General features: G+C 35.7%; 1 protein-coding gene across 1 annotated transcript in view; it reads left to right on the top strand.

Annotated features, from left to right (window-relative positions):
• The first annotated feature begins 206 nt into the window (after window positions 1-206).
• The window catches only part of LOC148941233 (very long chain fatty acid elongase AAEL008004-like), a 34,357-nt gene continuing 18,969 nt past the window's right edge, over window positions 207-15,594 (top strand). The window contains exons 1-2 of the mRNA XM_089103960.1: window positions 207-335; window positions 6,427-6,567. Coding sequence (XP_088960086.1) covers window positions 6,444-6,567 — 124 coding nt within the window. The 5' untranslated portion in view covers window positions 207-335; window positions 6,427-6,443. The remainder of the gene's footprint in view (window positions 336-6,426; window positions 6,568-15,594) is intronic.

The raw sequence follows: 15,594 nt of genomic DNA, 5'->3' as shown, positions 1-15,594 counted from the left end.
CTCAATAATATATACAAATTTCTGAAAAGCTAATTTTGATTCTTTTTTGTTTTTTCAGAGAAATACCCGGAAGTGCAATATTCCGTGAATATTCGCAACAACCCTCTCGAATGTATGTTAATATTATGCTTCTTTATCAAAAGGCTAAACCTATCTACCCTACTAACCTTGATTATTTATAGTACAGCGGCGAATAAGCAAGCCGCTGAAAACGTCGCCTGACAAAAATACGTATCCGCGTATCTACCCGAAACTTATTTGATTATTTCATCTGCTGATTAGTTGATGTTTAGTTACGGAACAGGAAGGAAAAGGTTTATTTCACGGGTTTAAAGGTAAGGTTGTTGATTGGGTTGCTGGTTTTAAAAGTGACGGCCCGTCATATACATGCGTAAGGGGGGTGGGTAGTGAATGATTTTTAATTGAAATAAAAAAACATATTAAAGACAGGTGAAGCTTTATAACAAGACAACGACAGGTTATTTTTTACTGTCATCAAGAATAATTATTCGTTTTCTAAAATATTTTCGTTTCAATGGGTTGGCGGCATTTGCCCTCGTTCCCCCTTAGACTTATAAAAACGTTTTTTGTTTTCATGGAAAAATGGGTACTCTTCTATTAAACGGACTCTTTTATATAGTGCTAGTTAGGTTAATGCTAATGAAATAAAATATGATGAATATATAACAGTTTAGAAGCAAATTTAGGCTATATATTTGAATATTAGGGTGGTTTGGGGGCAAAGAATAGAATATATCAAATACGTAAGCTAACCTAGGTACCACCCCCCCCCCCAAAAAAAAACCAAAAAACAACACTTTTAATATCTTATACGCAATTAAAACCACGCTATATAGGTAAAGTTCTACCAAATCATATTATTGAGTTAGGAATAAAGTGAATACACCATTCGATGCCTTTTTTATGCTGATTACGAATATAATGATCATTTCTATCGGAAATTAATTTCAGCCCCCTTCTATATATACCTAACATAACCTAACCTAACCCTGAATTGGCATATATAGGGGGGGGGCTGAAATTCATTTCCGATAGAAATGATTATTATATTCGTAATCAGCATAAAAAACGGCATCGACTGGTGTATTCACTTTAGTCCTAACTCAATAATATGATTTGGTAGAACTTTACCGCTATATATTGTATTTCTCTACAGCGGTGTCTTGAATCATCCCGCAAAAACGGGTTTTTCGTCGCGTCTCCTGTTTGACGTTCCATATACACTAGATAAAACAGTCCGGTTAATAGAAGGGTACCGAAAATGTTTTTATTTAATGGAAAACTTCAAAAATGGCAAAACTGTGCCCCTCTAGATTTTAAAAAAATACAATTTGCTCCCCCTCCCCTCCAAATTTTCGTGCATTGACGTGAGTGTTTCTGCTTTGGGTTGACATATCCTTATTCTTTCTAATCCCCCTCCTCCCAGTCAAACGGCCAAGTACGTGCCTGCATCCATCCACAAAGCCTTAAGCCTATTCTTTACAGTTTCAATTAAGAACACTGTGGTAGATGAATAAAACCTAATCAATTTAAAGTCTCTTTTGCATCGGTTACTTACTTCTGGGAAACAACTGAATGCCCTCTTTAGGATATGTTTTGTTCGAAAACTTAATACTGCTGTGCAGGGGCGTAATTTACTATGAGGCTGGGGGAAACTGCCCCCTCCAGACCCTAGTCCCCCCAGCTGAAATTTAGTTTCTTCAAAAATCTTGTCAAAACGAAAATAAGCCTGCTTAATCCAAGCCTCCAGAGAAGCGCTTCAATTTTCTTATAATATAGCCTATCTGTGACTTTATGGTACTATATAACTCATTTTTCATTTTCACTTCATTTGGGAAAATTGGCTCTAACTTTGCATCCTTTCCCTCAGGATTGTGACGGAATTACGCCCCTGCTGTTGTGTCCAAAACAGAAGAGCACATCTAATAGCTTTATGCGAAAAAAAGGTATAACGCTTTTAGGTACAATCAAGGTGGCAAAGCTTGGCAATCTGTCCCCCCCCCCCCCACTTAGAAAACAAGAAGACATAAAAATGTTTAAAAACAAGAAAAAGGTGAAACTTTCAGATTTAAATCCGAAGATCTGTGCTGTATCACAAATGATTCTTAGAGAAAGTGCTTTTGAGGATGAGCGTGCGTAGGTTGCGTAGCTGTTTTGGCCTTAGGCGACTTAGCGTTGTGGTTGATTCCTTAATCGCACCATTAGTCAGGGTTGCCAACTGGATGCATTTTATGTCAAAACGACACATTCCCAAGTGCTGGGACACAATGACATAAAAAGAGCAAAAAATAACACATTTTAGGAATTTGTGACATAAAAGGGCAAAAATAAGACACATTTTGTAAACAATGACATAAAACGAAACAATTCCCAGCTGAATATATATTTTGATGAAAAAAGTCACTTTTCACCAAAGTAGCGATTTTGCTCGTTTTTTTTTTGAGCATCCAGATTTTACCAGAGATGTCGTAAGCAAAACATTTTCTCCAAAGGGAGTTACATGTTAATGAGTTTCGTGCTTTCATTTTGTATTGTTTTAGTTTATTATTTTTAGTTTAGCTTTTTAGTTTATTTTTTTTTATTTTTAGTTTAGTTTAGTTTTTAGTTTTAGTTTTTTTATTTTTGGTTTAGTTTAGTTATTGTTTTTAGTTTAGTTTTGTTTCAGTATTGTTTTATACAAAAGTCATTTTGTATGAATGTTTTAAATGTATTTTTCGGTTTCATTTGATTCTAACTGCTCGCTTTGAAAGAGGTTTACAAAGGGTCTTTTGGTCAATTATAAAACTGATGAAAAAAAAAAAATCACCTCCAGTTTTGAGATTTCAAGACGGACGCATTATAGCTAAAATGGCGTGTTTTTCGATGCTCAGGGGACACATTCATCGACCAAACAGTTGACAACCCTGTCAGTAGTAGAAAATGCTTCGAATCTTCGCTAAATTCTAATTTTTATGCTTTATCATCTTGACATTTTCTTTCTAGTTATTATCGACTAATATAATTTCTGTTATTATTATTATTAAAAATTAAACTAATATTATTAAATATAATATTATTATTTATCGACTAATAGTCATTATTTCTGTATATAAAGATTAACAAACATTTCATAAATGTATATTGGAAAAAAAATAGCCTAGGTAGCAGCCAAAGAAAAAAAACGCAGCTCCTGAACCTGCTCAAAAAATTTTCATATCATAGTTTTTTTTCCAATTTTTTTTCGATATTACGCCAGTGATTTTAAAGTTTCTATTTTTTCTTTCTTTTTTTTAGAGCGTCCACGGTAAAAAGGCCAAAATTGAACTACTTGCACAAATAAGCTTCTGCAATTGCTAATTACTTGTGACAATTCAAAAAGCACTATGTGACACTCATTGTCAAAAGGGTAATTATGCCCTGTCATATTAAAATAAACATGTTCGATTGAATTGTCTAGTCCACCTCCTTACACCTTTTTGTGGCTTAACATATTTAGGAGTTTCTATTTTCCTAAAAGTGCGGTAAAATTACCTCCTTCACAAGTAGTATACGTGTGAAGGTGAAGCAACCCCCCCCCCGTCCCACGATATATAGGGCCTAATGTCATTTTCAAAAGTGGTGTAATTCAAAAAGAGGCTTTCTTAGAAATTTAAATCCTTGGTCTGAAAGAAAGCACTTAAAAACATAATTTTCAGAATAGCATCTAGCATCAGTTAAGAATAGTACCACCTACCCAAACATGCGCGTGTCTTATCTTGAAATCTGGGTAAATAGTTTTGTAAAAACAATTGTTCGTTAATAAAAATCAAAAACTCCAAATGTTTCTTTCTAACTTTTTACTCTCTTCAATAATTTATAATGTGTAAGATACTGCCTTTTGAGTCAACACAGCAGTAATGTCATTACTGTGGCAATTGAGCTGTGGCATTAGTTTAGTTGTGGCAACTAAGCTAAATGAGTCGTATCAATTGGTCCATTCTGTTTTCTCTTATCTTATTTGGTTTTCTAGATACAGAGAAGGTTTTTTTTGGTACTTGTCTATTATATAAAACACACTCGATAAGTGAAGTTTGGTTAATCCTAATAAAAAAAAATACGATCAAAATAGAATACTTTGTCGGCAACATTGTGAAAACTATAACTTAGATACAGGCTCTTTCAACGCGAAAATGTTCTTAAGAGTTATATCAAAACGAACTTAGCCTTTTGCCTTGACTTCCGCCCGCCACATGTACTATACTAAGCATGAATGTTAACGACAAAGGGTCATAGACCAGTGCCGTTTATTCCTCCACTTTGTGGAACCCCATATTATCTCTTCTGATTGGGAAGCGACACTAGCTTCTGGGTAGGAAAAATTATGTTTGACGTTCAGTTTCAAATATGAGTAGTATGCTTGTTCCAGCCCAGTTGTGATGCAGCCCTTCCAAAAATCTGAAGATATTCTTGATCTTGTCCACAGGTAAAGCTTAATTTGTTGGAGTAAAGTCTCTGCTCCTCAGTCGGGGACGTCCACTAAAAATCTTCCATCGGTTTCCCGGCACACTCCACCAAATACCCAATGTTGCGGTACGATTCTTCCTGCATTATTTTTCCTTTTTGTAAATAGGATTCATCTATTTTCACTATATGACCAATTCCTCCAATTTTCCCACAATTTTTCTGTTGCACAGAAAACACGCACACTTCATGGAGGTAGTTATTCCAATCAACAACCTTTGTTTAGAAATGCCTAGCTCTTGTTGACCCCAGGCCACAGACGACAACTCGTTAACCGAGAAATAAATGAAACGAACCACAGTAACAAATGGTATTTTACTTTTTGAAAACAACGTATTGACAGTTTTCAAACAGGGCCTAACTTTTCAAACAACTTGGAAATATGCTCCCAGAACGTAGAAATGTCCTGAATGTAAATGATAGCGGGATGTACCTCGGTGCCGTTTGTTCCTTCACTTTGCGGAACCCTAGTGTTACACTTCCAAAACTGTTGCTTCTTGTAATAGTTCAAAATCATTGCATGTCCATTGACTCACTCTTTTCTTGTTGGCAACAACCCCCTATCCTGGAAAAATATAATTGCCTGTTCTTTGGTCCTTTACAAATCCCAAATCCTAATTTGAACATCCATGGTGAGACATTATATTCTATCACTAGTCAAAGCAAACTAACCGGTGTCCTCAAGAGTTGCGTTAATAATGAACTAAAATGAACTAGGTCAAGAATCGCTTTAATAATGCACTTTTATTTGTCTTTGAGACGGTCAGCTGACGCCGAAGCTCCCAATTAAATGAATCACAAATAACCTTCACCATTTTGGTCATGCAGTATTCCATTTTCGTTTTATTTTTCTGTCACCAAACTTCACTTCTCGAGTGTGTTTTATATAATAGACAAGTACCTTTTTTTCTGATTGCATCCTCTTTTCACACTCACCAAAATTTGGAAATGAGCATTTTTTTTTTGTTCAAAATGATTTGGTTGCATATTAAATGCGTCAAAAACGTTCCTTCTACCGACCGCTGGTCCTGAATTAGAGTTAAAGTCAAACATAGTTTTTGTTCTTCTGCTTTCGTGTAAAATGTATGCTATTTTAAGGATTAATGACGCTCATTGACTACACAGGTCCTAACACCAACTCGGCGGCACCTGTCATTGAGCCCTGAGCCCCGTTTCGCCAATCAGAGATCAATCATCTCTGCTTGGTACAGTTTCATACCGGCAGAATTTATATCATAGATTTGGAAAAATACCTTTATTTTGATATTTTCATGGAAACAGTCGAAAAAATAATAAAAATTCCCCCTCTAGATTTTGAGAAACAATTTTCATCTTTAGTATTTTCCTCCATGACCACACTGCCCTTTCTATGACGAAATCAATAAGAGTTCCAAATAGGGATAGGTCCTTTTATTAGACAGTGAAACAAAAATATAAAATAAAGCTCTAAATATTTCTTTTAGACTCAAAATATTTAGAGTTTTTGTTTTATATTTTTGTTTCACTGTCTAATAAAAGGATCTATCCCTATTTGGAACTCTTATTGATTTCGTAGTCTTTATCTTTTAAAAATGAAGAACAATCCTTGCCCTCCCCCCCAAATTTCTGTGAATGCACGCCCTGTATGTAGCATACCGCCAAGTATTGGGCATTGGCAACAGTCGAAAAAAATGCCCCCCCCCTCCCTCTAGATTTTGAGAAACTTCATCTTTTAAAAATGGAAAACAATCCTTGCCCCTCCCCCAGATTTCTGTGAATGCACGCCCTGGTTGTAGCATACTTCCAAGTATTGGTCATTGGCAACAGCAAATAATAGATATTTAAAGCAAAATTATAATAAAACAATTTTATAGTTAACGAATAATTTTTTAGCGATTAGGCTAAACTGTAAGCCAACAAACTTTTTAATTCAGTATTTCCGATTAGTTTTAGTTGAAAGCAAAATGGACTACGCAATGGACCACGAGGATGACTGGCTCAACATTACACACAACGAAAGCAGGCCTTCATACGATGAGTTTGATGAAGATTGGCAAAGATATAAGGGATCTGCGCTAGTTCCACTCCGTAAGTTCTTGGCTTTATGCCCAAGTCACATCTGTCCATAAAACAGCCAAAATGTTTGAATAACACGGTTCTAGGTGAATACCCCCCCCCCCCGGCGAATACCCCCCGCTGAAAATAATCCCCCGTGGAAAATACCCCCCCCCCCTAAAAGAAAAGCCCCCCCCTCCCCTTGGAATATAAGGATTTCCAAATTTGAGTTTTATTTGAGTTTTATTTTTTTTAATTTCCGTAGGGGGATGGAATTTTGGTACTTCTATATTATGCGCCACTCACTCAATTTTATGCTGTGTAAAATTCGAAAACACCGTTTTTTTGTTAGTTTCTTCGTTACTTTATAAATAAATTTGCGCCAAAACGCTAGCTAATTTCTCAAGAAAGGTGAAATTCACTTCGGCATCCGGATTTTTTCGTCGCCTGATAGAAAGAAATCTTCATGGATAAAAAATTGGTTTGATTCCGTGTCGAATCGGAGTTCAAAAATTATTTTTTTCAGCACGGCTTCGCAGCGAAGCAGCACCGCTTCGGAACGAGTGGAGAGGCTTCGTCGACGCCTGTGCGCCACCAATTGCTTGGGAGGAGCTCTCAATAGTTGAAAAATTGTTACACCCAGTCACTGCATCGTTATTTTCTCTCGAGGTCAGAACTCTGGCTATTTTCTCAAGAGAGGCAAAATTCGCTTCGGCATCCGTATTTTTCGTCGCCTGATAGAAAGATATCTTCATGGATACAAAATTGGTTCGTTTCCGTTTCGGAATTCAAAAATTAATTTTTTCAGCCGGGAAAAATGTGTTTAAATAAATACAAGTTTCTTATTCGACGGATGTACAGTTTCAATGGAATTCAGGCTTTTTATTCGTTTTAGATAAGCTATTGAACATTTGTATTTAAATCCAAATATAAATGTAATTTTAAAGTCAGCGCATAAATCTAGTCGTAAACTTGAGCGCTCCAAATTAGAAAGAAAAAAGCCACCTTAACAAACATATCAAACAAAAGAATTGAAAGTATTCCCCTAAAGAATTAACCCTCAGATAATCTTTCAGAAACCTCTGAAACGATCGTTTATAATCGTTAAGAATGTGCCCAGCTTTTAGTGGAACTGAGTTCCAGATTTTTGACCGAGGACGACAAACGCTGAAAGACCCTCTCAATGTTCGCCGGGTTTCACATGAAAAATCTGATCTATGAGATGAGTTAGAAGCTAATTATAGTAACCGGAATTTATTAGAAATATCCCAAGAAAATCAAAGGCAACATACCAGTCATCGCACATACTAGAAATAGAAATAAGATGTGATTGGTCCAAAGAAAAAAAATCCAAAAGTCCGGTAAAGATGTTTAATTGATGAACTACAATCAATATTAAAAAGAATCTTCATTGAATTATTTTTGAGTGTTTGATGAAATTTAAAAACAAATGAAAAGGTCAGAGGCGGTTCAAGGGGAGGGACAGAGGGGACACTTGCCCCGGGCGTGGAGAATTTAGGGGCGCCAAATTTCAAATAAATAATTTAACGGTGAATTTTATTTTTATAGAAATAAAGTAGAGGGCGCAGATAACTAAATAAAAATAATTAATACGCTATTAATTGATTAATTAAGTGAAATCAATTAAAAGAAAAAATAATTAAATAATAACAATTAAAACAATTAATAATATTTAAATAACTTAAATAACAAATAAAAAAATAAATTATCAATTAATAAATTGAAAACAATTTTATTAATAAATGAGAATTTGTTAAAATTTAGCCTGAAAATTTTGGGGGAGTCAGGGGAGATAATCAAGATTTTGCCCCGGGCACAAGAGAAGCCCGAACTGCCAGATGAAAAGGTAGAAGTCCAAACAGAAATACAATAAAGTAAACATGGCTGAATGAAGGAATAAAAAAATGGCTTTAGAATGTTATTTGGGAAAAAATGGCAAAGGCGTGATGGCACACGGAAAAAGTGTTTAAAAGTTTTTTTTTAGAAATCTTCTAGTGTGTTTTTGGGTAATTTTCAGTTTCAATCAAACATGCCAACCGGAATCCAAGTGGCGACGCCGTTTTACCGGTTTTGTATCACAAAATGTGCCGTCTTGCATTAAAACCTAGCTAAAGTTCAAAAATTAATTTTGGGATAAGGACAATCCAACGGGGAATTTTAGCAAGTTATATATGCGCGAATGAATTGAAAATATAATTCTCTTGTATTTTCCATACCCTTTATTTGGTAGTTTTAAAAACCTTCTGAATGAAAAATGCCTCATCACTCACTATAATCAATTAGTGAACAACATTTTTTGCTCTCTTAGAATTTTCAGAACTTTGTTACGAGAAAAACGGTGGCCACTTGCGTGACATATGCTGTCAGTAGAACAAAAATATTCTTTGCAATAAGCAAGGAGGTATCCAGGATTTTGATTGAGGGGAGGGAGGTTGAAAAAATTTTGTAAACCTCCTTCTTCTGAAATGGGGAAATGAGCATAGGCAAAATTCTGAAATTGAAATGACGCCGAAGTTTTTCTTTTTTTCTATACAGCATTGACAATCTTTGAATTTTTTGTTCTATATAGAATTCATGTCTAAACTTGGCATGACCTTGTCATTTCTGGGGTTTAAAAGAGAAGAAAACATTTGATTCTATTTGATAAAAGTACCCTCTCAGCTGCCCTCTACATCCGAAAATCTTGCAGAACCAAGGGCTGTAAAAAGAAATCAGTTTTTTGATTGATTAGACTGAAACTTACACAACATTGTGTATAGAACAAATTGGGATTTCGATTTCTGATGAAATTAGGTAAAAACACAAATTTTTTTTTAACTGAAAGTAAGGAGTGACATTAAAACTTAAAATGAACAGAAATTATTCCGTATATGAAAGGGGCTGTCCCCTCCTCAACGCCTCGCTCTCTGCGCTAAAATGTTTTATTGTTTTAAAAAATAGAGTTGTGAGACAGAGTCAAACTTTAGCGTAAAGAGCGAGGGGATTGAGGGTGGGGGGCAGCCCCTTTCATATACGGAATAATTTCTGTTCGTTTTAAGTTTTAATGTCGCTCCTTACTTTCAATTAAAAAAACTTGTTTTTTTTCATATAATTTCTGACCGTTTTTTAATTAATGCAGGTCTTGATTTTGGCTCACCGAACATGAAAAATTAAAACGAAATTTGCATATTAATTTTGTTTTTCGTTTTTTTGGCTAAATGGCTTTTTCGAAATCTCGATCGGACGATTTTGAGAAAAGGGGGCCTAGTTGCCCTACAATTTTTTTAGTTACTTAAAAAGGGCACTAGAACTTTTAAGTTTATTTACGAACGTTTTTATTAGTAACAAATATATGTAACTTACGAATTAACTTACGTAACGAACTTCAATATTTGTGTATTTATTTTACGTACATTAGGGAATTCGCCCCCTAGTCATTACCTCGCTCTTTACGCTAAAGTTCGAATTTTATTCCAATTCTCTAAGAATGACCCCTTAATCCCAAAGGCCATTTAATTAGAATAAATAGGTCTTCTGAAAGTACTATAAAAACTTTAGCGTAAAGAGGGCGAACCCCCTTATATACGTAATAATTTCTGTTCGCTTTAAGTTTTGATGTTGCTCCTTACTTTCAGCTGAAAAACCTTTTTTGTTATTTAATTTCTGATCGTTTTTTAAGTAAATCTGGGAAATCCGGCGCTTCCTTAATAGCAATGTCCCTTCCCCCCTGAAAACTTCCTTCAAGGAAAGATCCTCCCACGTAACCCTCGACCCTCCCGCACTACCAGAAAAATCCCCCCTGAAAATGTCTGTATACTTCCCAATAACCAATACTATGTGTAAACATTGGGCAAAGTTCAAAACTTGCAGCCCTTCCCACGGGGACTACGGGGGATTAAGTCATCCTCAAAGACATAGTTATTATATTTTTCGACCATGCTGAACAAAATGGCTGTCTCAGAATTTTGATCAGGCGACTTTGGGGGAAAACGGGCAGGGGAGGGGCCAGGTTGCCCTTAAATCTTTTTGGTCACTTAAAAAGGGCACTAGAACTTTTAATTTCCGTTCAAATGAGCCCTCTTAGGATATTGTAGAACCATTGAGTCGATACGATCACCCCTGGGAAAAAAACAAACAAATAAACAGGTGTGCGTGCAACTGAACCCCCGTGTAACTGAACCCACGTGTAACTGAACCCCAAGCAACTGAACCCCCGTGTAACTTAATCCCGTATAACCGAACCACCGTGCAACTGACCCCCCGTATAACCGAACCCCGTGCAACTGAACCCTCGTGGTCCTGAACCCTCATGCAACTGATACCAGTGCACTTCTTCAGAGTTAAAAGTGATCGGAGGGCTTCCACCCTCAACCCCCGTGCAACTCAACCCCATTTAACTAAACCCCCATGTAACTGAATCCCCGTATAACCGAACCCTCGTGCAACTGAACCCTCGTGCAACTCAACCACCGTACTTACATTGGGTTAAACACAATAGGGTTATGAACCATATATATTTAACTATGGTATAATGTTTTGGTATTAATGTTTAATTGAGAGAGTGTTCAGGTCTTTTTTTTTTTTTTTTTTTTTTTTTATTTTTTTTAAAATTGAAATTTGTAAAAGGTTTAGAATTAGAGGATTGCAGCCGTCTTTCATCAGGCTTTTTGAGCCTTCCCTGGGAGGTTGCTTGTATATAGTTTATTTTGTAATTAGTAGTAAATAAAGCAAGTCAAGTCAAGTATAGTTGTTTAACCTTTAAACCGTTTTAAATAAAATGGCCGTCCCAAAATTTAGATCGGATGTATTTGGGGGAAAAATAGGGTGGGGTGGAAGCCTTCTGATGTCTTTCAACCCTGAAAAAGTGCACTGTAAATTTTGATTTCCAATTTACTGAGCCCCCCCCCCAAAGCTCATACAAAATTTTTTTTACAAAAACCTTATGTGTTAGCAATTAGCAACTAGCTTAACTTACCGCCCTGGCCCACTCTGCCACTGGTGGGGTTTTTAACCCGAAAGTCATATTTTTTATTTTTTAAGAAATTTTGTAAAAATATTTTTATCTTTTTTTTTAGAGGTTGGATTTGGGGGGGGGGGTGAAAGGTCTTATGGAAAGGCAGATTTTCATTTTATTAACATTTAGTAAACGAAATTAAACTTGAAATTTAAATTTAAAAAACAATTATCAACCAAAAAATTTTTTACTATAAAACCTTTTATAAAAAACTTAAATTTTAACAATTGGTAACTTGCAATAACATACAGATTGATACAGGTGTATCAGCAATTTTTTTTAGAACAGCTTAGCGTATCAAGATGAAACTTCTGGGGCATCTACCTGCCACTACTGCTATTAATGCTGCTACTACTACTACTACTAATTCAACATTATTATTACTTCTACTGCTTCTACTACGACCTCTGCTACTATTAAACTAGCAGTATAAAGGCAACGCATATCAAGTTGAAAATTTTACAGAATGAAGTATTTGAGATGGAACATGAACTAAATCAAAAGACACTATGTGCATGCAGATTTTCAAAATGGCATATCTCAAAAAGGGATTTGTGTATTAAGTTGGAACTTTCAGAGAATGCTCAAAGGGAGAGTCAATTCACCAAAAGGAAATATGTGCCCGCTCAGGCCTGGATTTACCACTAGGTCCCTAGGCCTGGACCTAGAAGCACATAATGCTAGCGGGAGCAATACATTATCACTGAGTAATTTTTTACTGACAAATCTGGACTGATGTGATTTATCGTCGCCAGGTGCACTCTGCCGTCAGGCTGCCTATTCACAGAAAAGTGATTTTAAAACAACACAGGAATTCCATGGTAACTTATAAACTGTCAGATTTCTACCAAGAATGGCAGCTGAGAGTTCGGTATCACCTCTCTCTTTCATTACTTTTCGCTCATCAGTTGTGTTCTATTAACACACAGTTACATGGTTACATGTTACATGGTTACACACAGTTACAGTTACATGAGGGTTCAGTTACACAGGGGTTTAGTTAAATGGGGTTGAGTTGCACGGGGGTTGAGTTGCACGAGCGTTCAGTTAAAGGGGGTTCAGTTGTATGAGGGTTCAGTAGCACGGGGGCTCGGTTATACGGGGGTTCAGTTGCACGGGGGTTCAGTTTCACGGGAGTTTAGTTAAATGAGACGGTTCGTTACCACGAATTGTTTGAAATACCTTCAAACGCAGTTATGTTGTATTTGGTGCTAGCAGGTGCCACATTAAGCAAAATAAAAAAAGAAACGCGAGAGAAAAATAAGAAAAAATAAGCTAAAAAAATACGGCACGAAACAGCTTAAAGAAGATGTAGCTTTTCCTTGGAGATGTAGTTGTCTTACATTTGAAATTTTGCGAATGAACAGCATTGCCAAACTCAATTTTTTACTATATAGTATGGAAAGTTCATATACCTTGTGTCTGCTGGGAGTGTCCGCCTGAAATCTGTCTAAAGGACCCCTATTCACAAAATTAAAAAAATAGCATAAAAATGTGTTTTTATTTTTCTGATACGCTCCTCCTTTCAGGAAAAATACGGTCCAATTACTTTTGTCCTTCAATCATGCCGATTGAAAAATGTGAAAATCCTTGTACAGCTGATTTCCAGAAGGTGTAGTATGGCCCCTTTTTCAAGTATAAAAAAAGAAGAATTTATGAAAATGTGAAATAACCCTAAAACTTCATAATTATGAAACAATCAAAAGAGAAATATTATAAATTCGTTAAATGTAAATAGACATAAGATGGATGAAAAAGGTGAAATGAATGAGACAAAAAGGTACTTTACTTTTATTTTGATTTGTTTCGTACTTTAATGAAACTGTCACAGATAGTGTAATTTAGAGCCTCAGTTCGTGGTAACGAACTGTAAGGAAGGAGCGACCCGGCTCAATAGTAACCGAAACTCTAAAAAACTGAATTTTGATACTAGTAGATACATAAAAAGAATTGTTTTTTTTATGCTCATTTTAAATATATAAGTTTCATCAACTTTAGTCTTACCCATCAAAATTTGCCTTATTTTCGAAAAAGGTATAAACACCCCCTAAAAGTCACAAAATCTTAATGAAAATCACACTATCAAATTCAGCATATCAGAGAATCCCTCTGTAGATGTTTCAAGTTCCTATCTTCAAAAATGTGGAATTTTGTATTGTTTTTTGCCAGAAGAAAGATCACGGATGCGTGTTTATTTTTTATTCTATTTTTGGTATGTTTTCCCCAGGGGTGATTGTATCGACCCAGTGGTTATAGAAAGTCGCAAGAGGGCTCATTTAAACAGAAATTAAAAGTTCTAGTCCCTTTTTAAGTGACGAAAAAATGGATGGCGACAAGGCCCCCTCCCACGCTCTTTTTTCTAAAAGCCATCACATCAATATTTCGAGATTACCCTTTTGTTCAGGAAAGTAGAAATTTTTAATATTTGTGTCTTTGAGGACGGATTAATCCCCCACAGTCCCTGGGGAAGGGCTGCAAGTTATGAACTTTGCCCATTGTTTACATATAGTATTGATTATTGGGAAGTATACAAACGTTTTCTGGGGGATTTTTCTGGTGGGGTAGGGTAGGGGGTTACGTGGAAGAATCTTTCCATTGAGGAATATTTGACGGGGGAATAGAATTTCCATGAAGGGGGTGCTGGGTTTTCCAGCATTATTCAAGAAACAATCAGAAATTAAATTAAAAAGGGTTTTCAGCTGAAAGTAAGGAGCAACATCAAAACTTAAAGCAAACAGAAATTATTACGTATATGAAGGGTTCGCCCCCTAGTCAATATCTCACTCTTTACGCTAAAGTTTTTATAGTACTTTCATAAGAGCTATTTATTCTAATTAAATGGCCTTTGGGATTAAGGGGTCATTCTTAGATAATTGGAATAAAATTCGAAGTTTAGCGTAAAGAGAGAGGTAATGAATAGGGGGCGAATTCCCTAATATACGTAATACAAATACACGAATATTGAAGGGCTGGCTTTCGCTGATCGTCATCAAAACAGTTTTACCCACCATGTTCTGCTCTACGGTGGCATCTTTTAATATAATTAAATATATTAAAAACAAGTTTTTTCAACTGAAAACGAGGAGCAACATTAAAACTTGAAACGAACAGAAATTATTACGTATACGAGGGGGTTCGTCCCCTCCTGAATACCTCGCTCTTTACGCAAAGGTATTGTTAGTAATTTAAAAAGAGGTATTTATTCTAATTAAACGGTCTTTGTGATTCAGGGTCATTCTTAAAGAATTGGAACAAAGTTTGAAATTTAGAGTAAAGAGCGATGTATTGAAGAGGGGCAAACCCCCTCATATACGTAATAAAATTATACGAATATAAAAGTTCGAAACGTAAGTTAATTCGTAAGTTACGTATATTTATTACTAATAAAAACGTTCGTAAATAAAATTAAAAGGTCAAGTATCCTTTTTAAGTAACAAAAAAAATGGAGGGCATCTAGGCCCCCTTCCCCGCCTCTTTTTCTCAAAATCGTTCGATCAAAGTTTTGAGAAAGCCATTTACCCCAAAAAAGTAAAATTAATATGCAAATTTCGTTTTAATTCTTCATGTACGGTGAGCCAAAATCAAAACCTGCACTAATTCAAAAACGTTCAGAAATTCGATTTAAAAAAAAACAACTTTTTTTAACTGAAAGTAAGGAGCGACATTAAAACTTAAAACAAGCAGAAATTATTCCGTATATAAAAAGGGATGTCCCCTCCTCAGGGCACCGCTCTTTACGCTAAAGTTTTTTATTGTTTTAAAAAGTAGAGTTGTGAGAAAGAGTCAAACTTTAGCGTAAAGAGCGAAGTGCTTTCATATACGGAATAATTTCTGTTCGTTTTGAATTTTAATTTCGCTCCTTACTTTCAGTTAAAAAAACTTGTTTTTTTTTATTTAATACAGGTATAAACCAGGCTGACATATAAGACGGGGCTAGTAAGGCAGGTATCTATGTCGTTTTTACGAGAGAGGAGAATTAAAGGGCGAGATGAGTTTTGTGAGACGGTTGTATTCAAAAATCTTTTGTGGTTAACTTATGAGCAGGA

This window comes from Artemia sp. Qi Xiang Cuo, chromosome 18, assembly GCF_049724085.1.
Source record: "Artemia sp. Qi Xiang Cuo chromosome 18, ASM4972408v1, whole genome shotgun sequence".
Classification (NCBI taxonomy): domain Eukaryota; kingdom Metazoa; phylum Arthropoda; class Branchiopoda; order Anostraca; family Artemiidae; genus Artemia; species Artemia sp. Qi Xiang Cuo.
This window is presented reverse-complemented; position numbering and strand designations above follow the sequence as displayed.